The 24,059-nt window shown below is 45.1% G+C and overlaps 1 protein-coding gene across 1 annotated transcript; it reads right to left on the reverse strand.

The window, feature by feature from the left end:
* Positions 1-22,321: 22,321 nt before the first annotated feature.
* Positions 22,322-23,785, reverse strand: LOC122015324 (protein SODIUM POTASSIUM ROOT DEFECTIVE 2-like). Its single transcript, XM_042572157.1, has 3 exons — positions 23,078-23,785; positions 22,880-22,955; positions 22,322-22,788 (listed from the first exon to the last, which is right to left on the reverse strand). The coding sequence occupies exons 1-3, from the start codon at positions 23,675-23,677 to the stop codon at positions 22,616-22,618; spliced, it is 849 nt and encodes a 282-aa protein (XP_042428091.1). The 5' UTR covers positions 23,678-23,785; the 3' UTR covers positions 22,322-22,615.
* Positions 23,786-24,059: the final 274 nt, after the last annotated feature.

Genomic DNA, 24,059 nt, shown 5'->3' on the forward strand with positions numbered 1-24,059 from the left:
GAGCCCTGCAAAATCGAGAGCTGCCACGACCGGCTATAAATATCCGCTACCGACGAGCTCGCTCATAAAGATCGAGAGACGAGCCGGCGCTTATAAACCCTCCGAGCGGGAGACCGAGCACCGTCGTTAAAAATCGAGAGCCGCACCGACCGACTATAAATATCCGCGCCGACGAGCTCCGCTAAAGATCGAGACGAGCCAGGCCTATAAACCCTCCGGAAGGGAGACCGACGAGCCTGGCTGTAAAAATCGAGAGCCGCCACCGGCTATAAATATCCGCGCCGACGAGCTCCGTCGTTAAAGATCGAGAGACGAGCCGGCGTCTATAAACCCTCCGAGTGGGAGACCGACGAGCCCCGTCGTTAAAAATCGAGAGCCGCGCCGACCGGCTATAAATATCCGCGCCGACGAGCTCCGTCGTTAAAGATCGAGAGACGAGCCGGCGTCTATAAACCCTCCGAGCGGGAGACCGACGAGCCCCGTCGTTAAAAATCGAGAGCCGCGCCGATCGGCTATAAACATCCGCGCCGACGAGCACCGTCGTTAAAGATCGAGAGCCGCGCCGATCGGCTATAAACATCCGCGCCGACGAGCACCGTCGTTAAAGATCGAGAGCCGCGCCGATCGGCTATAAACATCCGCGCCGACGAGCTCCGTCGTTAAAAATCAAGAACCGCGCCGATTGTCTATAAACATTCGCGCAACTAGCATTCGCAAAAACTAAATTGTTTAAGTCCGATCGGCAGTTGGTTTGTTAATACTTCGCATTCACTGAATGCAAATAGTATAGCCAAGCGCTAAACGATTTCGAGGAAAACGAGTTAATTGATTAACCTGATCGGTCGTCTAGTGGGGAACATGTGGAGCTTAACTGATTCTACGAATAAGCACCGAACAGACAAAAAACGGCAATGAAGGGCAAACAAAAATACAAGCAAAGGAGCACAACTAGGCCGAACGGCGCGTACAAAAATTTTACATCCGCAAAACGGATGAAATACAGAAGGTACTTGGAGGAACTCATCTCACTCCGGGTCCTCAAAATTAAAAAAGGCGTCCGGGATATCGTCAATCATAGCCGCCAGATCTGAAGAGGGAATGCTCAGGTCAGCAGGAAGATGCCCACCCTTCTTCAGATACGCCACGGTGACCTTGACCGCCTCGGCGAAAGTTGAAGAGACGTTGCCACCAAATTTTGCGCCGAACCGCTCCGAGCGGAGGTATTCTTGGCGCGCTGCTGCTAGGCGACTCGGCTCCCCTTCCTTGTACTTTCTGAAAGCCGCTCGAGAGGCAATTAGCGAGTCCTGGAGAACTTTCTGGTCCACCTCCGCTTTAGTGCGTTCAGCGGAGCGCCCAACCCGTTAGTTGGACTTCCAGATTCTTAGATCGTTGATCTAGGGCACGGACTTCAACTTTCATCTTGTCCAGGATCAGCAATCGCCGCTTCTTCTCCGCCATCTTGCACGCTCACGCCTGCCGCCACGTGTCTTCACCAGCCCTCAAGTCGAGCCACCTCAGCTGTCGGCGGCTTTCTTCTCGCCTCACCGGGCTTGTTTCTCCCACTCTACCGACCTGACCCGAAACTGGAGTTTTCCACGAGGTCCTCTAGCTTGGCCACCGATGGTTGGTGGCGATTTGCTCAGCCCAATGCTGTGAGGAAAATAACAAAGTCGAACTGAACAATAGCATGGCACGTGAAGAAAACGAACCTACCCGAGTGGCTTGCGATATGGTTATCGCCGAGCATGCGGCCATGAGGGCAACCCGATTTGAGCATCCTCGAACAAATTAGCAGCGGACCCGCTGTGGTTATCTCATGAACGGGTCAAGGCCGATCACCGACAAGAATATTCCTCCGATGGGAATCGGGGTAGTCTTGATGGTCGGGTGGCTGGCCGGCGCTTCCTCAGCTGCCGTCGCCTGAGGTCTCCCCTATGGTAGAGGTTTCGCCCAACCGCCGTACGACGACGAGTTCGTGGAGGAGAACCAGAGGGCGGTGGCGAGGCCGCTGGAGTCCCGATATGCGACGGCGTGCGATCCGGCTACGCCGATCGGCACTGTGGTTCCCCTCTTGGGTCGGCGGAAGACTCGAGTCTCTTCGACGCTTCGCCGAATCTCCAAAGGGGGATCCTCACGGGAGCCGAGGAAGCAGGATCCGCCTCAACCTCCGCTGAGCGGCTGAGGTAACTGCTGTTTCGGATCACTGTCCCCCTCCCTCTCCTGCCCCGCTCGGCGAGCTCTTTTTTGGTGGCCGCTTCAATTTCCACGACCTTCAACTTCAGATGAGCGGTAGCTTTGGAGCGCCACATGACTTCAGCTGCAATAGAAGAAATTAAAATCAGTTAGACAAAAAAAGGCGAGGAGAGTAAAAAGTCCTTACTCATGCGGTAGGGGAGATTGGCCCGAACGGGAGATAATCCGAAAATATACAACACCCCCTTGAGAAGCAACTGGTCGATCTTGTACCGCTGACCGGACAACCAGTTCGCCGCATGAAGGTATGCCGGGTTGCTTCTGAATTTGCCGAGCTCCGGCTGGGTCGGCACGGCGGTCTGCCATTTGGTTCGAAATGCTGGCCGATCGGGAAGTCGGATGTAGAAGAAAAATTCCTTCCAGTGCTTGTTGGAGGTCGGCATATTGTCAAAAAATTTAAAGCCTATTCTACTTTGAAAAATAAAAGTGCCCAACTCGGATTGTTTGGGGTAGAAGAAGAAGTGGAATATTTTGGGGTCAAGTGGGATACTATGCAGCTTAAAGAGGACAACCACCCCGCTCAGCAACCTAAAGGAGTTCGGCACAAGTTGGCCGAGCGGGATGCGGAAATAATTACAAACTTCCAAAATGAATGGATGGGTAGGAAATCTAAGGCCGCCCTGGAATTGGTCTAGAAAAAAGCAAATGGTGCCGATCGGCGGGTTATGGGGCCGATCGGACGGGCCGGCTATAATTATTTCGTGGTCATCAGGGATCCCATACGTCCGAACAAGACGCCGAGCGCCCTCTTCATCAAACCGACTCTCCATGGTCATATACCAAGGGCCATGAACACCAACAGCGGGCTCAGAGGAGCTTGCCATCTCGGAGAAGCAATAAGAGGGCAAGAAACCAGAGGAACGGGAACGAATGAGGCAAAACGACTTGGGAGGACCTTGTAAACGAAGGGAGAAGACTCACTGAGAAGGAAACGGGCGGAAAAGATCACCGGTGGGTCGGTAGCCGCCGAAAAACAGGAACTGGATCGTCGGAGGTCGCAGCAGAAGAAGAGGCGGAAGGACAACGCACAAGCAAGCATGCGGCGAAGGAAGTAGACGGAGGCTTTATACGGCCGAGGCTGGTCGGCCTCTGCCGTCGGATGCAGGTCACGAGAGACGAGGTCATCATCTAACCGTCCATTTCAAAGTAATCGACGTCCCATCGTACGAATCATCACCGCCACACAAGAAGAGCCACGTGGCGCTCTGTCACCAGGCGCAATTACCACGCATGCTTCGGTTTAATGAAGAGGATTTGCGTGATTTTCGAGAAGATTTAGACAAGCAAACATCCACGTTGAGCGACAAGACAACAAGAGAAGAGCCGAGGGTAGCACGGGATCACTGTAGAAGGTATGAAATATTTAGAAAAAGGATAGACGTCGACTTAGGTCTAGTCAGTCGGGTACACCTCCTTCGACTAGACTTGAAGGGGGGCAAGTGATCCAGGCATAAGAATCAGGCTGTCAAGTGAAGGAGGCGTCTAGGTCGAGAAGGGTAGGAAAGGTCAATAGACGATTGAGCGGAACCAAAGATAACCCAGCCAGGCTTGGGTTTCCGACGCCAAGGCAGGAGGATTGAATGGCCGAGCGGGGCGTCTGCCCGGCTGGAACCGAGGGGCCGAGCAGGTTGTCCGTTCGGCCAGGATAAGGGCGAGGATACAAAGGTTAGCCGAGCGGCCTATTCGTTCGGCTCGAGATATAGGATGTCAACAGAGGCATGTCTAATGATTATGCCGTACACAGAATTTCACGATAGAAGATCTTGCCGTCACATCATGGAGAGGTTGATACAGTAGCGGTATGGCCTCATGGATGCCCTTCTGACAGACCCATACCTGGGCATGGTCGAAAGCAGGAGATTGCTTCGATTGGCGCGCCCAGGCTTCTTGGAGAGGTCTATATAAGGTCTCCATTTCTTCACCTGAGGTACGCGAGTCTTCATTCTGCAGCCACCTTCTTCATCCATTCCTCGCCTGACTTGAGCGTCGGAGGGCCTTCGCCGGGACACCCGCCCCCCCCCCCCCCGGCTCGGTTTTGTTGCAGGTTCGCCGGAGCACTCGAGGATCCAGCAGGGAGCGCCACGTCCCCAGCGTTCGTTGACCCCTGGTTCGGACAGGATCAAGGAACTCTTACCACAATTTGTATGGGGAGCGATTACAGAGTTAAGTATTTTCCTACATGATATTTGCTCAACAGTTTTGAAACGTTCACACATGGAGAAGTTAGAGAGAGATATTCCAATCATTTTGTGCAATTTGGAAAGAATATTTTCACCCTCTTTTTTTGACTCCATGGAGCATCTTTTGGTTCACTTGCCATATAAGGCCAAAGTTGGAGGACCCGTTCATTTTCGGTGGATGTATCCATTTGAAAGGTAGAGTGTCTTATTTGTATAATTCGAATGTTTGAATGAAAAAAAAATATTTCTACTCCTGGATTATTTATATATATATATATATATATATTTAATATAATTTTATATATCTTCAACAGATTCTTATATCATTTGAAGAAAAAGGTGAAAAATAAAGCACGAGTTGAAGCCTCTATTGTTAATACATACATTGAGGAAGTCACCACTTTTGCATCATATTATTTTGAACCTCATGTTCAAAGCAAAAGAGGGTCCTATTGATCCAAATGTTACCTCATTTTCAATTTTTAACTACCTTGGTCGACCAAGTGGACCATGTAAACAAAGATACTTAACTGGTAAAGAATGGCGAGCAGCCCAAACATATATTTTACTAAATTGTCCAGAAGTATTATCATATTACGAGTAAGTATATATTTTTATTTTTATTTCTTTATTTTTTCAATTATTTGTGTAACAATATGTTTTTTTGAGTAGGATATTTACCAACTTATATTCTGAATTATCGGCACAAGAGTTCGATCGATTTTGTGAAGAAGAATTTGCTGCATGGTTCAAATCATATGTAAGTAAAAAATCTATATTTGTGTGATACATATGTATACTTTTAACAATTTATGTTTTGACCTTAGGTTCAAGCTAATCAATCTCACCTTGAACAAGAATGGCTAATCCATCTGTCATGGGGTCCAAATTCATGCGTACGCACTTGGCCAGCATATTTCATAAATGGATATAATTTTCATACTCAAGACTATGGAATGGGCAAGAATACCATGAATAGTGGGGTGTGCGTATCGTCATCCAATGAAGGAGGTCCAAGTAATGATTTTTATGGTTTGTTGGATGAAATTATAGAAGTAGAATACCCAGGACTACAAATGCAAGTTATATTATTTATGTGTCGCTGGTTTGACCCTGTTAGAGGGATGAAAGTGCATCCACATTATAATTTAGTTGAAATAAATCATAAGAGATTTTATAAGAGATATGAACCATTTGTGTTGGCACAACAAGCAATTCAAGTATTCTATTCTTCATATCCGAGTTTGAAACGCGATAAGATTGATTGGTGGGCTGTTTGTAAAACTAAAGCACGAAAAAAAATTGAGGCACGTTGGGAAAACATTGCATATCAACAAGAGGAAGTTTCAAACACCTTTCAGACTGAGGAATATATTATTCCAACTTTACGAGATCCCAACGGTGTAGTAATCAACATAGATAGAAGTGAAATTGATGATGATGATAATGATGAGGAAGAGGAGGAGGAGGAGGAGGAGGAGGAGGAAGAGGAAGAGGAAGAGGAAGAGGAGGAGGAAGAGGAAGAGGAGGATGATAATGACAATGATGACTTTGATTTTTGATGATGGGTAAGTTTTGTTAGCTTATTTAAAGAAATTTCCCATATTTTATTGTATATACTGTCTCTTTTATAATTTGATTTACTTTATCTGTTAACACATTGTATTTATTCCTACAGGTCATCAGAGGTCACATTTCATAAATTTCCCCTCCATCCTTTTCCATAATCTTTACATAAAAATGGTAAGTTTTTAATTATCCTTTGTTATGTATTAGATCTGTAATTAACTTTATTAAATTGTTGAAATTTCCAGCATATATTTCGACGTGGTGGACGTAGACGGCGACCACAGGACCAGACACATCCATCACCTGCCAGTGAACCTAATCCACCCCCTACTCAAGCAGGCCCATCCCATGTGTCTTCTCCACCGGCATCATATTCTCCTGCCAGTGTACCTATGCCACCCCTTCATCAGCCGGGCCCTTCTCATGTACCTTCTGCACCGGTTTCATATTCGCCGCCACAAGTACCTTACCCAGAACAGTTACCTGTCCACTCAGATCCTCCTGACTCAGCAAGAAATTCATTTGCTGAGTTTAGGAATGATAGAGCCCCTTTAGTCCCCATCGGTGATTCGTAAGTACTATAAAATATTTTATTTGTTAGATCTATCTTAATTATATAATATCATTATTTTGTAATTTAATGCAGCTTTGAAAATCCGGTACAAGTTGTTCGAGAAATAAATAGGATCGTGAACAACCATTGGAGAGGGGATTCTTTGACATATTCAAGCACTCCACCAGCCACAAAACAACTTTGGTGGAGCGAGTTCAAAGTAAATTTTCTTAACTTTACTTCAATTTTACAGTGATTATATAATAAAATAAATTTCTATTTCAGCGCTTAAATAATTGGGACCCGAATGATGAAATGGAGATACGAAGAATATTTAAAAAGAAATGTGGCGATCACATTAGACATGTATTAAGTCACGCAAAGAGTCGGCGGAAAAAACCAAACTTCATCACTGAAGAAAATTAGGAGAGGATCACTCTATTTTGGGCAACGGAGGAAAGTAAACAAAGGAGTGACCTGAATAGAATGAATCAATCTCACAATTCTGGTGACTCAAGTGCTATATATGCGGGAGGCTCCATTAACATAGATGAGCATAGACGGAGAATGGTAATAGTTTCACTCTTTCACAAATTTTTAATATATATCAAATTATTTCGTTATTTGAAATAATGTTTTTTTAGACCAAGGAGACAGGGAAGGAGCCTTCTTTCATTGATGCTTTCACTTGCACTTTTAAAAAAAAAGATAACACATGGAGTGGGGCGAGAGCAAAAGCAGTCAAGGTTGGAATTAATTTTTATTTTACCTTAATATATGGTTTAAATTTAATTAGTTACCTACTGATCCTGTCCGAACCAGAAGTCAACAGACGCTGGGCACGTAGCGCTCTCCGGCTCGCTGATGTAGATCTCCTACGGGTGGCGCGTTGCTCCGGCTAACCTGCACAGAAGTCGAGCCGGGAAGGGGGTTCCCGGCGGCGACCCTCCGACGCTCAAGTCAGGTAAATTACGATGAACAAGGTGGCTCCCCAAAGTCTCAGAATACGTAGCCAATCTTACCTCCGGCGAAACCTGAGGTTCTTTATATAGAGCTGTGAAGGGTTTGGGCACGCGTACCGATGTGCATACGTGTCCTCTGTCCTTTCCTAGGTATGCGACTGTCAGAAAGCTTACCTGTCCTTTCCTAGGTATGCGGCTGTCAGAAAGCTTACCTGACCCATATCGCTACAGTCAAAGCATGCCCTCGATGGGACAGTTGAATCCCCTGTCACAAGATTTGGAGCATGACACGCACGTGAAACCTACCGGTTGTCAGAGAAAGAAATCCTCTGGCCTTTTCCTTTGCTCCAAACTTGTCGTCCGAACGGACAGATCCCTCAACATCCGACCGGACATCCGCGGTGGTTTACTTGTGCTTTGTGGAGACTAATAAACAGGGGTGCTTTATGACTGTGGTCGATCAAAAGGTCAGCTCGGTCCATGACCTTTTTAACTGAGCGTCGGAACCCCGATTTGACAGGGTGCCTCCCCACCATAAGTGCGAGCCGGCCGGACCCATCCGGGTATTCGATTCCATCGGCCTGCCGGCAGTCCGGTAGGACCAGCCGTCTACAGCTGTCCGTCCGGTCGGACCACACTCTACCCGGATGGACGGCTGCTCCGACGACTTCCACTTGGCGTTGGCTTTGCAAGAGGGGGGGGGGAGGGTCCGCTCTTACTACCGGATCACTTGCCTCCCCTTCAAATCTAGTCGAAGGAGGCGAATAGTCCGACTGACTGGACTGTGAGTCTAGCCGAACTACTCGTCCATGCTAATACTCTCCGCCCGGTCAGCGGCAGAGATATCCTTGAATGAATCAAGGATGGCCTTCACCGGATCTCCTCGCGTTCTGCGCCAATCTTCGACATCAGGGTTGATCATACCTTCATTAAATGCTCCGAATGATTGACTGCCACGTGGAGCAACGCCATCGGAGTACGGAGGCGGTGGCATGATGTTTTGATGTGATCGAAGCAATTCGAAATAAACGGCTAGATGCATGCTTCGATTCCTGTAACCTGGATCCGACGGTGGAGGCCGCCCGGCCCTCACCCTATAAATTCTTAACACTTCCTTCTCACCTTCACTTGCCTCCCTTACCTCTAGTGTTGCCCTCTGCGCTTCGGAGTTTCGACAATCTTGTTTCTGCCCTTTGGCGCTCTTCGGCGCCTTTCTTCGATCCCTCTCATCTCAGTAAGCTTTTAGATCTTTCCTTCTTCCTTTCCGGTATCTAATTCGCATTTCTTCCCCTAGTTCCAGACTTTAAAACTCCTTTTCTTCGTCTTTGAAACTTCCTTTTTGCTTTCTTCTGTCCGGATCATGGCCAGTTCTTCTCATCCCGAAGAACAATCCCTAGACCCATGGTATACCACCATGCGGTCCCGTTTCGAACAACGGGATTTTGATATTTTGGCTGACAATTTTGAAATTCCCGAGGATTTCGAAGTTCGCCTAGCTGGTTCTGCCGACCAATTTACCGCCGGTATGCGGTTCCCCGTGTATCCTTTTATAGTAGACGTTTGTAATTATTTTGGCGTGCCGCTCGGAAGTTTAGTACCAAATACCTTCCGTCTCCTCTGCGGTGTTGTCGTTTTGTTTAAGATTCATAACATTCCCCTCCGACCGGAAGTCTTCTTTTACTTCTATTACCCTAAGCAAGCCGAGCCAGACACCTTTATGTTCCAAGCTTGGCCCGGTCTGGTCTTCTTCAATAAACTACCCACTTCCAATAAACATTGGAAGGACTATTATTTCTACATCCGCATGCCCAGTCAGCCAAACTTTCCGACCCAGTGGCAGGTCAGTCTACCTCCTACTCCCGAGTTGAAGAAATTCAAGACCCGACCGGATTATCTTCACGCCGCAAATGTACTAGCCGGTCTGCGGCTCGACATCAACAAACTTCTTCACGAGGGAGTGATGTACATTTTTGGGCTGAGTCCTATACGGACTCCTCTTCCGACCAGCTTCGGTAAGAATTTTGCTTGGGCATTTGCTTTAATTGCTAACTGATTTCTTCTTCTTTTCATGCAGCTGACATCGTTATGGACTCGGTGATGGCCGGCGTTCTGAAGAGAAAAGCAGCGGCGACCAAGGAAATGGAGGCGCTGGGTATTCAGCCGGTCGGTTCTCACGAAGGAGAGAGCGGCACCCAGGCCGAATCGGACGCTCGGGCCTCTCAACAGCAGGTGGCGAGCGGAGCAACCCCCTCCAGGGAACCAACGGGGCCCGAGGAAGGGTCCGTTCGGGAAGAACAGCCACTGCAAAAGAGGCGCCGGGTAGAGACTCCGCTGCGATCGGCTACCTCCGCGGTCCGACCCTCCGACCGGGCCGCCGTGACTGCTAAAGGCAAGGCGCCTGTGCCCGAGACCATTTCGTCCGACCGGACTCCATCTGACTGGGACGAGCTGACTGCTCCGGTTGAGGCCATTCCGGTCGACACTCTCCCCCCTGCTCACCGTTCAGCCCAACGCTCGACCATCCATTCGCGGCTTTCTGCGCCAGCTTCTGATCCCGGCCGGGCGATCCCTGGTCACGGTCGCACAATACGGGTAACTCTTCATCTTCCGACTGAAGAGTTGCTACCAGAAGCCGACCAGCCAACCGTGCCCGAGCACACCATTACTTTGAAGGGGCCCCTCGCCGAGATGTGGGCCGACGCTCGGGCGCGCGTAGCACTGATCCCCCTCCGGAACTTAGCCAACAGCCACATACAAGCGACTACGGGTAAGCTTGTTGAAGTTTTGTCATAATATTTCCGCTCGGCTTTTGACAACTGCACCTTCTTGCTTCAGAGATGGGTGGAAGAGATAGCAGTTTCCAACCGCCTGGCCATGGCAGACGAAGAGATAAGGCAACTAAAGGCGGCAGGTGGTCCGAGCGGCTCCCAAGGCCCTTCCTACTCCGAGCTGCAAAAAGAGCTGAAGAAAGCTCAAACTCTGCTGGCTGCTGAGCAGAAGAAGACAGCTGACCAGGCTCACGCCCTAGCCGAGTCCGAGCGACAAGTCAAGTCGCTTGACGCAAAGATAACTCTGGCCACTACTCGGAAGAACACAGCCATCTCCGATCTGGAGAAGAAAAACGTGGAGGCGCGGGGCCTGGAGTTGAAGATAAAGGAGCTGACGGAGCAGCTCAACCAGGAGAAGGCAGGCCGCTCGACCGATGCGAAGAAAATCGAACATCTGAATGAGGCCCTCACAAGCTCCCAGGCAACCTTGAAAGAATACCAGGATGCCGAGCCGAGCCGAGTTGCTGCTCTACGACAAAGCCATATTCGATCGCCCGAGTTCTCGGAGAAAATTTACGAGCGGATGTACTCAGCTTTCGACTTGGCCATTACAGCCACTATGACTTATCTGAAGTCGAAGGGCCTTCTTCCGGAGTCCACCAATGTTCCAGCCGGCGATCAGGTGGAGCTCCTGAACAACATTCCGAGGGACCTTTACGACTACATCGAGTAGTTCTTGTAATTTCGCCGCTCGGCTGAACATGAATCTTTTTGTACTTAGGTCACTCGGCCTAAGGTTTTAATTTCAATGAAATGCTTTCCTTTTGTGCACCCCCTCTTTTTGCACTGTCCCCTCGCTAATACTTGTGCTGCCCCCTCGTCTACTATCACACCTTTGACCTTCGAGGTGCATTCTCGCAAGTGTTTTCCCCAGCCCTTCCGTTAGGCCGAATATCATCCGATGTTGCCAAGAATCGCTCGTTATAAGCCGATCAGAACTTTTGTACCTCGAATCTGAGCGGAACTTAGCTCCGGTCTAACTATCGGCGGAGAATACGGATAATTGTAGTGTCGACGATATTCCGCTCGGATTAGTTATAGACGCCGAGGCGTCTCTAGATGTTTAACGTCGGTGCTCGACGGCGCGGTTATTTATAGCCGGTCGGCGCGGCTCTCGATGTTTAACGACGGTGCTCGTCGATCTTCCGCTCGGGGATTTATAGACGCCGGCTCGTCTCTCGATTTTTAACGTCGGTGCTCGACGGTCTTCCGCTCGGGGATTTATAGATGCCGGCTCGTCTCTCGATTTTTAACGTCGGTGCTCGACGGCGCGGTTATTTATAGCCGGTCGACGGCGCGGTTATTTATAGCCGGTCGGCGCGGCTCTCGATGTTTAACGATGGTGCTCGTCGATCTTCCGCTCGGGGACTTATAGACGCCGGCTCGTCTCTCGATTTTTAACGTCGATGCTCGACGGCGCGGTTATTTATAGTCGGTCGGCGCAGCTCTCGATGTTTAACGACGGTGCTCGTCGATCTTCTGCTCGGGGATTTATAGAGGCCGGCTCGTCTCTCGATTTTTAACGTCGGTGCTCGACGGCGCGGTTATTTATAGCCGGTCGGCGCGGCTCTCGATGTTTAACGACGGTGCTCGTCGATCTTCCGCTCGGGGATTTATAGACGCCGGCTCGTCTCTCGATTTTTAACGTCGGTGCTCGACGGCGCGGTTATTTATAGCCGGTCGGCGCGGCTCTCGATGTTTAACGACGGTGCTCGTCGATCTTCCGCTCGGGGATTTATAGACGCCGGCTCGTCTCTCGATCTTTAACGACGGTGCTCGTCGGCGCGGTTATTTATAGCCGGTCGGCGCGGCTCTCGATGTTTAACGACGGTGCTCGTCGATCTTCCGCTCGGGGATTTATAGACGCCGGCTCGTCTCTCGATTTTTAACGTCGGTGCTCGACGGCGCGGTTATTTATAGCCGGTCGGCGCGGCTCTCGATGTTTAACGACGGTGCTCGTCGATCTTCCGCTCGGGGATTTATAGACACCGGCTCGTCTCTCGATTTTTAACGTCGGTGCTCGACGGCGCGGTTATTTATAGCCGGTCGGCGTGGCTCTACGGTTTAACGTCTGGGCTAGACGGCCTTTAAGGCTAACTCCTTACCAGGTCGAGCGACCTTGGCCTTCCTTTCAGCAGAGAATACTCAATGTGCTTTCATCTTTCTACTTCCTGCATCGCAAGTACCTCCGACCGGACGGTACGGGGCCTTCGTTCCTCGAGCGCTTGGCTCGACCCATTTACCACCGGCCGAGCGGCGCGGGGCCTTCGTTCCTCGAGCGCTTGGCTCGACCCATTTACCACCGGCCGAGCGGCGCGGGGCCTTCGTTCCTCAAGCGCTTGGCTCGACCCATTTACCACCGGCCGAGCGACGTGGGGCCTTCGTTCCTCGAGCGCTTGGCTCGACCCATTTACCACCGGCCGAGCGGCGCGGGGCCTTCGTTGTCGAGCCTCTGGCTGGCTAGTATATCAACCTCCCGGCCGAGCGGCTCGGGGGCCTTCATTTCGAAAATTACGATGAATTGTACGCCCGAAATAAACTATATCTGAAAAACTAACCTGCCGATCAGCATAAGATCTAACGCAATTTCTCAACTCCCGAATACCCGTGGAGTGAGGTGGATACAATGTACTTCGTCGAAATTTATCAAGGCCAGGAGGATGGCGAAACTTCCCGGTCGGTCCTCCATGACCGCTCGGCCTACTAGAGATGGAGGCGGCCTGCTGCTTTATCCTTTTACTTGAGCCTTCCGCTCCCATTGCTCCACGAGCCTTCGTCATCGAGCGCCTGGCTCGGATACTATACCTCCAGCCGAACAACTCGAGGCCTTCTTCATCGAGCCAAGAGCGCTTGGCTCGTATCTTATACACCATGAAGATAGGCCGCTCGACCAATAATTCCAATTGCGCACATTATAACATTTTGCCTTCTACATTTCAAATATACAACCAAACGGAAAATATACAGCACATTCTATTAGTGCACCTCTTGCCCTGCCCCGGACAGGCTAGAGATAATTTGTGCTTCATGGTGGATCCAAGTGCCAATCCCTCTTCATCCGCTCGGCGGCTCGTCCACCCAACTTCCTCGTATGCGGTCGATTCATCGCCTGACATCAAACTCCCGTTCTTGAGGTTCCAGAAGGAGAGGCTTGCTATAAGTCGAATTCGGGAGATGAAGTATCTGCTTTTGAGGGAAATGGAACTGTGGCAGTCGGTGCTTCCACTCGGGAGAAGCGTCTGCTCGGAGGGTTTTGCCCTTCTTATGATCCCGAACGGGAGGCTTATCAGATGAAGATCCTTGCTCCCCGTGAGCGGGCGCGATTTCTGAGGGAGTACGGAAGAGTGCCTGAGGGAATGCGACGGTGGCTTGAGGTGCTCCCGCTCGGCCACTCGACGCAGATGTTGCTTGTTGCTTCGGCCGCTCGGCGGCTGCTTTCTGTTTTAGCTCCATAAGTTTGGCGGCCCTCATCTCGACCAGAGCGTCGAGTTCTTCCGTCGAAAGCGTCACCGTGTGTTGTCGTCCAGCCTCATCCATTGTTCCCTTTCGGATGCAGGTGCGTTCCCACAGACGGCGCCAAATTGATCCTGTCCGAACCAGAAGTCAACAGACGCTGGGCACGTGGCGCTCTCCGGCTCGCTGATGTAGATCTCCTACGGGTGGCGCGATGCTCCGGCTAACCTGCACAGAAGTCGAGCCGGGAAGGGGGTTCCCGGCGGCGACCCTCCGACGCTCAAGTCAGGTAAATTACGATGAACAAGGTGGCTCCCCAAAGTCTCAGAATACGTAGCCAATCTTACCTCCGGCGAAACCTGAGGTTCTTTATATAGAGCTGTGAAGGGTTTGGGCACGCGTACCGATGTGCATACGTGTCCTCTGTCCTTTCCTAGGTATGCGACTGTCAGAAAGCTTACCTGTCCTTTCCTAGGTATGCGGCTGTCAGAAAGCTTACCTGACCCATATCGCTACAGTCAAAGCATGCCCTCGATGGGACAGTTGAATCCCCTGTCACAAGATTTGGAGCATGACACGCACGTGAAACCTACCGGTTGTCAGAGAAAGAAATCCTCTGGCCTTTTCCTTTGCTCCAAACTTGTCGTCCGAACGGACAGATCCCTCAACATCCGACCGGACATCCGCGGTGGTTTACTTGTGCTTTGTGGAGACTAATAAACAGGGGTGCTTTATGACTGTGGTCGATCAAAAGGTCAGCTCGGTCCATGACCTTTTTAACTGAGCGTCGGAACCCCGATTTGACAGGGTGCCTCCCCACCATAAGTGCGAGCCGGCCGGACCCATCCGGGTATTCGATTCCATCGGCTTGCCGGCAGTCCGGTCGGACCAGCCGTCTACAGCTGTCCGTCCGGTCGGACCACACTCTACCCAGATGGACGGCTGCTCCGATGACTTCCACTTGGCGTTGGCTTTGCAAGAGGGGGGGGAGGGCCCGCTCTTACTACCGGATCACCTACCATTATTGTCTTAATATTATATGTGTTTCTATTATATCTAATCAATATCATATGTGTTTTACAAAACAGGAAAAATATGATCAACTCGAGCTAGCTCAAACATGCTCACAAGCTGGTATCGATAGTCAGGGGTATGAGGAGTCTGTTGGCAATAATTTGAGTTTATGGTTAGAGGCCAGTGGAGGACCAAAAGGGGGAAGGATATTGGGGATGGGTTCCTTGAGTAGAACCCAAAGATTAGTTGGAACTTCTTCCTCCACATCAGCACTTACGACCCAAATAAATACCTTGACTGATGAGGTTAGCCATCTGAAGGAAATAATTTTGCAAAGAGACCAAGAAAGGGTGCAAAGAGACCTAGAACGGGCTAATTTGGAGAAAGATATTAGAGAAATGCGCCGACAACAAGAATTAATCATGCAACACCTTCAGTTGAGCTCCGCTCAAAGTCAGAATCCTCCCAATGATGACGATGATGATGCCTACGATGATAACGATGATGGCGGTGATGATTTTTGATAATTTTAATAATGTATGATGATTTTTTTTTCTTATGTTTACTGCTTTACACATTAATCAATGGTTTTTAACTTTTCAACTCTGCCATTTGTAGGTTAAGTCTGTTGTCTTCTTGCACTGTTCCACTGTCAATGTATGAGATGACTTATCTTTGACGTAGACTAATCTATATGATTCTTAGTTGTGTACCAGTAACAAAATTAAAGTATAATTAGGCAATATGAATGAAGTCTCTAATACTCGACTTTATTTTTTCCTGATTTGATAATGTTATTTGTGCGGGTCTCAAGTTGGTCCGATCTCGGTGTAGTTGAAGACAGCTGTATTTGTTTACCTCTTTTCGGTATTCCTAAGTTCTTTAATATGCATTGACTGATCTATATATAAAGTTAGCTTTAAATAATTATGTTATAGTTGTTTAATTATATAAAGTTAACTTTAAATAATTATGTTAAAATTAGCTTTAAATAGTTGTTTAATTGTGTTCATTCTTTTTGATAAGTTGCTCTTTCTTGTTTTGTCTTCAATGATAATGATGCATAAAAGTTCTGAATTTGATCTATGTATAGTTTCAAAACTATATAGATACATAAAAGTTTTATATTTCATCTAGAATTACATTACACTATTCTAAAATTCTTTACTAGATAACGATGCATCCTCCTACCTTAATATTTTGTAAAGAGTTGTTAAAAATGTGCTAAAGTTATTCATATGAAATTGTCAACTAGTTAACACAATGAAATGAACAATTATTTTAAACATCCTTTAGTTTACATTAAATATCAACCAAAGACAAAACTATAAATTCAGCAAATTAAAATGAAAAATAAAGTTAACTAAGTGAGAAAATTTAAACCCTAATACCATACTTCACAATATCTCTCTCTCTTTCTCTCTATATGATGTGTCAATTATATTAAGTTGTATCGTAGTTACGATACATGTACTTAGCTTCAAAATAATTCTTATAATTTTATTTACCGTTGTTATGACATGGATGATTCATATCGTTGGTAAATATGACTTTTATTAGAATTAGGGCTTTTATTAGAATGTTTAAGGAATTTCACATTTATGTTTTGTTTCCAATTATTCTGTTTACATGGCCATATCGTATAATATTTACAATCTTTCTTGTTAGACATGATATAGTTTATTTGTTTGTTGTTATGTAGGCAAAGGAGATTTGATGGGGATCAAAGATTTTGTGGCACATGAAGATGACTATATGTATTCTTAGTGTTGTTGGATGGATGATGGACTTATAAAACATTGGGTTGTTGAACTTTGTATCATATTTTCTAGTAGCTTGAACAAGATGGATATTGTAAACTTTGTTGCAAACTTTATACTTCTTGAATTATGAGTTGATCGATGTGTTGAATGTTAAATTTGTATGTGTTGAATGTTAAATTAGGATGTGTTGAATGCATATTATTTGTTATTTGAATTTGGTTTGTATGTATTTGGATTGTATTGTAGAAAGAAATTGAAGCTGGAAAAAATTATTTGAAATAGGGACGAATTTGGCAACGAAAATTATTTGTCCCAATTCTATCGTAATTTGTGACAAAATTATTTTCGTCTCAGAATTCGTCCCAGATTTTGGGACGAATTTTGGGACGAATCCACAAAATTCGTCCCAAAATCTGGGACGAATTGTGGATTCGTCCCAGAATCTGGGACAAATTGTGGATTCGTCCAAAAATTCGTCCCAGATTCTGGGACGAATCCACAAATTTCGTCCCAGAATTTGGGACGAATTCTGGGACGAAAATTTATCTTATGTGCAAGGAATTTGGCAAGTTTTTGTTGCGAAATTCGTTGCCAGTTTTGCAACAAATTTATTATTCGTTGCAAAATTAGGAACAAAGATGACAACAAAAATAATTTTGTCACCGAATTTGTCCCCAAATTCGTTGCAATATTAGGGACAAACTTGGCAACAAAATATAATTTGTCACCGAATTCGTCCCCAAATTTGTTGCAAAAATCAAGATAATTTTGGCGGAAAATTTATGTAAATTCGTCCCTAAATTTGTTCCTAGATTTGCAACAAAAACAGTTTTCGTTGCAAATTTCTATACTTCTTTGCAACGAATTTGGGGACGAAAATTGTTTTCGTCGCCAAATTCGTCCCCAAATTTGCAACAATCCATAATTCGTTCCAAAAGTTGGCATCAACCATTTTGGGACGAAAAAATTTTCGTCCCAAATTTTTCGCAAAAATTTTTGCAACGAATTTTTTTTTAAAATTCGTCCCCAATTTTGTCCCGAAATTTTTTATTTTTTGTAGTGGATCAATTAAAAATATATATATTAGATTTCTTTTAAAATTGATTTAAAGTATGATGTACTATTTTATAATATAATTTTATTACCTAAACTCTCTATTTTGACAATATTGAGTGATATAAATAAATTATTTATGGAGCAAAAGCTTAGGATCGTGCAGATCAAATGAGTCCTAGACTAACAGGTAAAATTAATTTATTAAACCTAATCAACTTGTTTTTAATGAGAAATTGAAGATTTCAACCATGCATCTTACGTATACTTAAAGTATTATGACGTTATAGGTCCGCGCATTTAGCACATTTAGCTTGCTTTGCCTAGCTCAACTAGTAATTCAAATGACAATATTACACCCGTCTATAACATGTTAATTAGGTCTCTATCCTCTAATCCACAATGGTTGCATGGCCCGTTTGGAACTTATTTAAGAACTAAACGTGTCCAACCAACCTAATATGTTCTTCAAATTTCAAACCCGTCGTCCAGCTCTTGCTGTACATTTACTTGGTCAAAATGTATATCTCAGATCAAGTCCGTCGTCTCCGAAAGAGGGGAGGTAGACATCACGATCGACCATCGCTCTCAACGCCGGACAAGGAAGCACCAGACAAAACTTTAGAATATCCACTATGATATGGGGATATGGGTGCTAAAATAAATTTGATCATATAGTTAATCGAAAAAAATTAATTTTGAGTTGGAAGTTTTCGGATTGAGGTAAATTTTAGGATTGAAGATTTTTTTGTCGGAGTTTGGGTTAACTCGGATGGATCCGAATTTAAATTTTAATAGTTTTTTTTGTTATATCAAATTTTATTTTAAAAAGTAAGATAATTTTATATATATTAATATTAGTGTTATTATGATAATGATAAAATATTTAAATAAAAGTGAAAAATTATATGAAAAAAAATAAAAAAATATTTTTAATCAGGTTATTTAGGTGGGTTAGGTTCGGGTTGTTTGAGTTTAGATTCAAGTTAGGATTCTTTTTATAAATTTGTTTTTCAACTTGATCTGAATTCGACTCAACCCAACCCAATTCATCCGAATTAATATCCCGATATGGAGAATATCCTTCACGTGTATGGGAAAAAAATTAATAGTTGAGATGAAGATCAAAGTCCAAATGGATCAATTATATCACTTTTACTTAGAGCGTCCGAGGCGAGATGCGTGGATTCTCAAAGCCCGTGGACAGTATGGTACACATGACGTGTGATAATTTGCAAAGCATGATCTTCCATAATACAGAATGAGCGCCATTATCTTAGATATAATGTGAAATTTTTTTGTTGGAATATGACAGACGCCCCATCGACAATTAAGAAAGAGATATCCGACAACTATGATATAAAAGGGGTCCCTCATGTGATACATGCACATAATCACTCACAAACTACTGCATCTCCTCAATGGTGAAGCCAGCATTTCTAGCCCGCTCAAGCTACACATCGCCACCAAATAAGTCCCAGGACAAAGACCTTTTTTATATTTGAAAATTAAAAATCAATATAATCAATAGGTAAAATTAACACAACCATGGCCCCCGGGACTACAGCTCGAGTTAAAGTTCGACGTCACAACCAACATTGAATAAATTTCATGAACGGCTCACTCGCAGACGGTCGCAGGAGACCCACTAAAAAGATGAATTATGAGAAAGTCGATCGATACCGACGGGCTATGGGTGTTGGCGTTGTCCAGGCAGCGGATGATCGTCCTGCTCTCGCTACGTGTCGAGAACCTGGAGAAATAGGCGGTCCCACGTTACAGATACACGCTAGCACTAGATAAACAGAAGCAGTAATTAATAACGTGCACCCCCTTCGTTGGCCTCTCCTCGATATAGTTAATTGCTCAGCAAAACGTCGTCGTCTTCAGATTGAAGTTTGCTCGAGCACAGAAGAAGAGGGAGAGAGCGCACACAGCTTGAGGCACGCAGTCATGCATGTTCAAACATACATGCACGCACGCACGTTCGTTATGTTCGTCACGATATGCAGAGATCTTATACAAGTAAGTTTTTTTTTTTTTTTTTTTATCGCAAGAAATATTTAATAGCAGTGTTCGAATCTTCTTTAATTTGTTCCCCTTCGTTTTTTCATTCTGTTTTTTCTCCAGTTATGTTGTGTGAACTTCAGTGAGATCAGATATATCACTCGAAGGAAGAGAGTATACAACTGCATGATATGTATTTGTGCTCTTTTGTCGTACGTGTAAGTTATCGTATTGGCAGTTCTGTATACCTGGGACGACGTTTTTGCTTTGTCAAAAATATATATACTTTTATCGAATAAAAAATACGTTACATAATTATAAAAAATTATAATGGAAGTTATAAAATCGAGATACATAGATTTTAGTTAAAATTTAATTTTGTATTACAAAGTAAAGTTATAGTCTTGTAGTTGTAAAAGAAGAGGAGCGCGAAAATGCAAAATACGAACTGTTTAGGAGTTTTGACACAATGTAACCATCTACGAACCCTGTCCGTCTCGGTTCGGTTCGGCCCACGCATATAGCCAAACTCGTCCGTTGATGACATCATCGATTTCGTACGCTTACGCAGAACAACCGGAGAAGCGGAGGCGACGACCAACGGCGTTGGCAGTTCTCATACGAAGATTCCACTCTTCAGCCATTTGAGGAAGGCAACGATCCGGTTAGATTTCTTCTCGTTTCCTTTATCTATAGCTAGATTTGCTTGTTGCTCGATTTATTGTCTGATCTATGGAAGCAAAGGGGGAAAAGTGATTTGGATCTCTCTGGTAGAGGTAAACTGAAGTTACCCTAGTGTTTTTTTTTAAAAAAATCATGTGTGGTTGGTTGTTCATGTTCTTCTGTATAGAGTTTCTTCTTGGTGGATTCATACTCTTTCATCGCCTCAGTTTCTTAATTTGCGGGTGTCGAATGAGGATTCAAATTGAAATTTATATATCTTCGATATAGCTGAAAATCTGGGAGAATCTGAGAGATGTATCAAATCTGATTTAGTTTTGAGTACGGCTCATTGATCTTTCGAAGAATACTAGATTTTATTCCATGCATGGTAGGGGTTCTGCTGAAATTTCATCTAAATTGTGGGTGGTCTGTTGGCTCGCTTTGGTTATTATGATATAAAAGACACCAGAAATTTTGAATAGCTGCAAAAATATTGTTTTTGCAATTCAGAATTAGAAGAGGAAAAGATAAAATGGAATTCTTATTCGAAGAGATAAATTGAACGATAGATTTAGACTTCAATGTGAGAATGAATCTTTGAATAGATGATTTGTAGCACTTAGAACCCATCCGTCTAAAACTAGATGGAAAATTAATTAAAGCTTTTTGGGTGAAAAATTAAATACTTCTGATGGGAAGATGAAGTCTGGAGGAGGGAAGAGGAGTTGCTGACTATGTGTACAAGTGGATTGCTGGAGATTGGGGCCTAAACCTTGCTAGGAACAGGAATGAGTAGACCAAGCATCGAATGGATGATGAAGCTGTGATCCTGAAATCACACAACTCAAAGAATAAGATCAATGTGCTTTAGAAGTAATCAATCAGTTCAAGGCAATAATTCAAAAGGATAAGTTCTTTTTCATTTTCTTTTCTATTTTCCCATATTTACTACGTCTAACTTGTCAAATTACCATCCCTCCCAAGGGAACAAGGCCTTAGTGGGTGTCTTAGACATGCATTCCTGTCAACTCTATTCAACCACTTAAAGAAACTTTTGCTCCTCAACCTTTAGATGAGAAATTCTCTAGTGAATAGCTTTTTTTGGGATTATTCAATTTGAACAAATCCATTCACTTCTGATAAAAATTTGTTTTCTAGATTCTGAATGTTTAGATCACCATTTTCTGGGTCATTTTTGCTTAGCTTTGGGTCTTGTTCTTATGGCTATGCTTGCTATTTATATTTATTGATAACAAACATTCGTCAGCAACCTAATTCTTTGTTATACATTATCACAAACAACATTTGGTGGAGGAATGCGAATTATGCAACAATTGATTAGGGGTATGCTTGAGCCTGCGACCAGTGAAACCAGTATCTAGAATTTCCTTTTTTTCTTTGTGTTTTTTGGCTTCTCCTCCATCTAAAATTCTCTATGTTTTGCCATTTTTCTCTGATCCATTTTAAATGAGAGCTTGTCATAAATAAAACCAAAGTAAGTGAAAACCTGTAAGCAATCCACTCCATTACCTGACCTTATTCAGTGAAGCATTTCCTGTGATTAGAACACGCTTCATAACTACAAAGCCTTTAAATAAGCTGAGTAACACTATTTAAGCAGACATTTACCCTTTTTGATCAGTTAACACCAACAATAGACTCAGTAGTTATCTTGCAATTTTCTTTTTCAATTACGTTTTTCTCATGCTGGGTATATTTATAGATTTCTAGGTCATCCATTCCTTTTGGATTTTTAGTGTGGTTCAAAACAGCTAAACAAGTTGAAAAGCAGAGACTAGTCATGTCAGTAATATTTTTGCAGAATTCACCAGGTAACAATTCAGAAATAATAATTGAAGGTCGATGAGGAAATTATTTGCGATAGTACGACCAAACAAAACATGAATGCTTCCTTCAATGCACGAACTAGAATCCAAAACGGCTGCTCTGTTTCTTGCCTCATTGTCTCCATTTTAGCACAGTGTACGAAGCATGGCACCCATTCAAGCTTACCATTTGCCTGTTTCCATGCAAATTCATGCATCATCTCCACAGCTGAACCATTGCACTGATCCTAAAGAAACTACTACAAGTAAATTGATATTTATACATTCATCTCCCTAAGTAAACAAACAAGACAGAAAGAAACGGCACTGAAACCTGAACAATTCAACTCATCCCCTGTTTTTCTTATTTCTTTTACCCTACAATTCAACGTCCTGCTTCCGTCTCCCTGGTCCATCCATGCTCACCATGAATTCATCGTTTTCCTTATTGTTGACAGTCATCAGCAAGATTTTGTTTTTTATAAAAGAAGTCAAGCTCTGAAATTACTGTGGTAACCAGGAATCAAATCCGATGGTGGAGCAGGCGATGACCAGAACTGGGCGTGCTTCACCTTGGCTATGCTGTTGAGGACTCCCAGCGGCGTCACGTCGCCCACCACCGTCACCTTCTTCGACGTGAAGTCGATCTCAAAAGATGTAACTCCTAATGATGAACCCAAAACAGGTAAACAGTGATTAAATTTCACGAACTGAGACACAACTGTAGCTCCACTGAGATGCTCGGACTTGCTCACCTTCCATCTTGGAAATGTGCTTCCTCACATTTCCTTCACACCCCTTGCAGTGCAATGACACTCGCAACACCACAACCTAGCAAGAATGCAAAGTACTGGATGAAACAAAGCCACTTTGTCCCTCGTTCCATGCCCAAAATGATCAGATTTTTTGTGCAAAATCTTTCAAGAAAATATCAACTTGGGACAGTAATTAACCTGGTTTTGCCTTTCTGAAGCAGAAGCGAAGGCAGCGGCGGAAACAGAGCAGGCCTTTGACCCAATCAGTTCGCTCGTCAACGGTTTCAGCGTCGGCGGGTCTAGTGACACAAGAGGAGCCAACTCCCGCCCTCCTTCCTCTAAGTAAGCGCCGTCGACAATGATGCCGCCGCCGCCGTCCTCCTCGCCGCCGAGCAGGTATCTCATGGATCCCGGGGTGCCCAACGTGCCGCTCCTTAGCTTCTCCGAGCTCTTGGGGCGGACTGTCTTGGGCTTCGTTGGCGTATGGGGAATGGAGGAGGGCGCGGCGGACTTGGGCCGCCGGCGGGGGTCTTGGAGGTGCAGCGTGTGGCGGTCGAGGGCGCGGCCGCCAGAGCCGCCGGCGGGATGGATGGTGGAACGGAGGTCGATGCTGGTACAGACAGCGGCGGAGGCTGGGGAGGCGCAGGAGAAATTGACTCCCCCGCCACCTTTCTTGTCCTTGAAGAGCAGGGAAGCCATGGCTGGCGGCGCTCCCACAGGCCCAAAGCGAGGAAGATACGCTAACAATAAGGAAGATGCAATAAATTGATGGAGCGCTCCCTTAATTTTTATTCTCATAATTTTAATTATTCGCTCTTATTTGTTACGTGAGGGGATCTACATCGATAACGTAGCAATTATATATTCTTTTACTTTTTCTATATTATCCATTTACCTTCTACTTTTCCCGATGCTAATGTTCCACTGGTTATTGACATTTATTACGAAGAGGAAGAGAAAAAGAAGGTATGCAGAGCAAGAGCAAACTGTTAATTTTTTTTTTAAAAAAATAAAATTAAAAGATTTAATCAGTTGGATTTCACATGATCTCAGGTTTGGATTCATGTGGATGCTGTGTTCCACCAGCACAGGAGAATCCAAAGCAGGTGGCCGTTGCTGTTTTACTCCAGTAGAACCACCACGTTCTGTAGCCGCAGCTTGCAACATTAAAAAAAATTGC

The sequence above is a fragment of the Zingiber officinale genome, chromosome 1A (genome assembly GCF_018446385.1).
Source record: "Zingiber officinale cultivar Zhangliang chromosome 1A, Zo_v1.1, whole genome shotgun sequence".
NCBI classification, from domain to species: Eukaryota; Viridiplantae; Streptophyta; class Magnoliopsida; order Zingiberales; family Zingiberaceae; genus Zingiber; species Zingiber officinale.

Bases quoted from the DNA above. Each gene is read 5' to 3' on its own strand.
- LOC122015324 (XM_042572157.1), bottom strand. From the start codon at position 23,677: ATGAGAATAAAAATTAAGGGAGCGCTCCATCAATTTATTGCATCTTCC. The intron at 22,956-23,077 runs GTTAATTACTGT...CATTCTTGCTAG, and splicing joins CTTCAGAAAGGCAAAACCAG to GTTGTGGTGTTGCGAGTGTC. The intron at 22,789-22,879 runs GTGAGCAAGTCC...GTTCATCATTAG, and splicing joins GCACATTTCCAAGATGGAAG to GAGTTACATCTTTTGAGATC.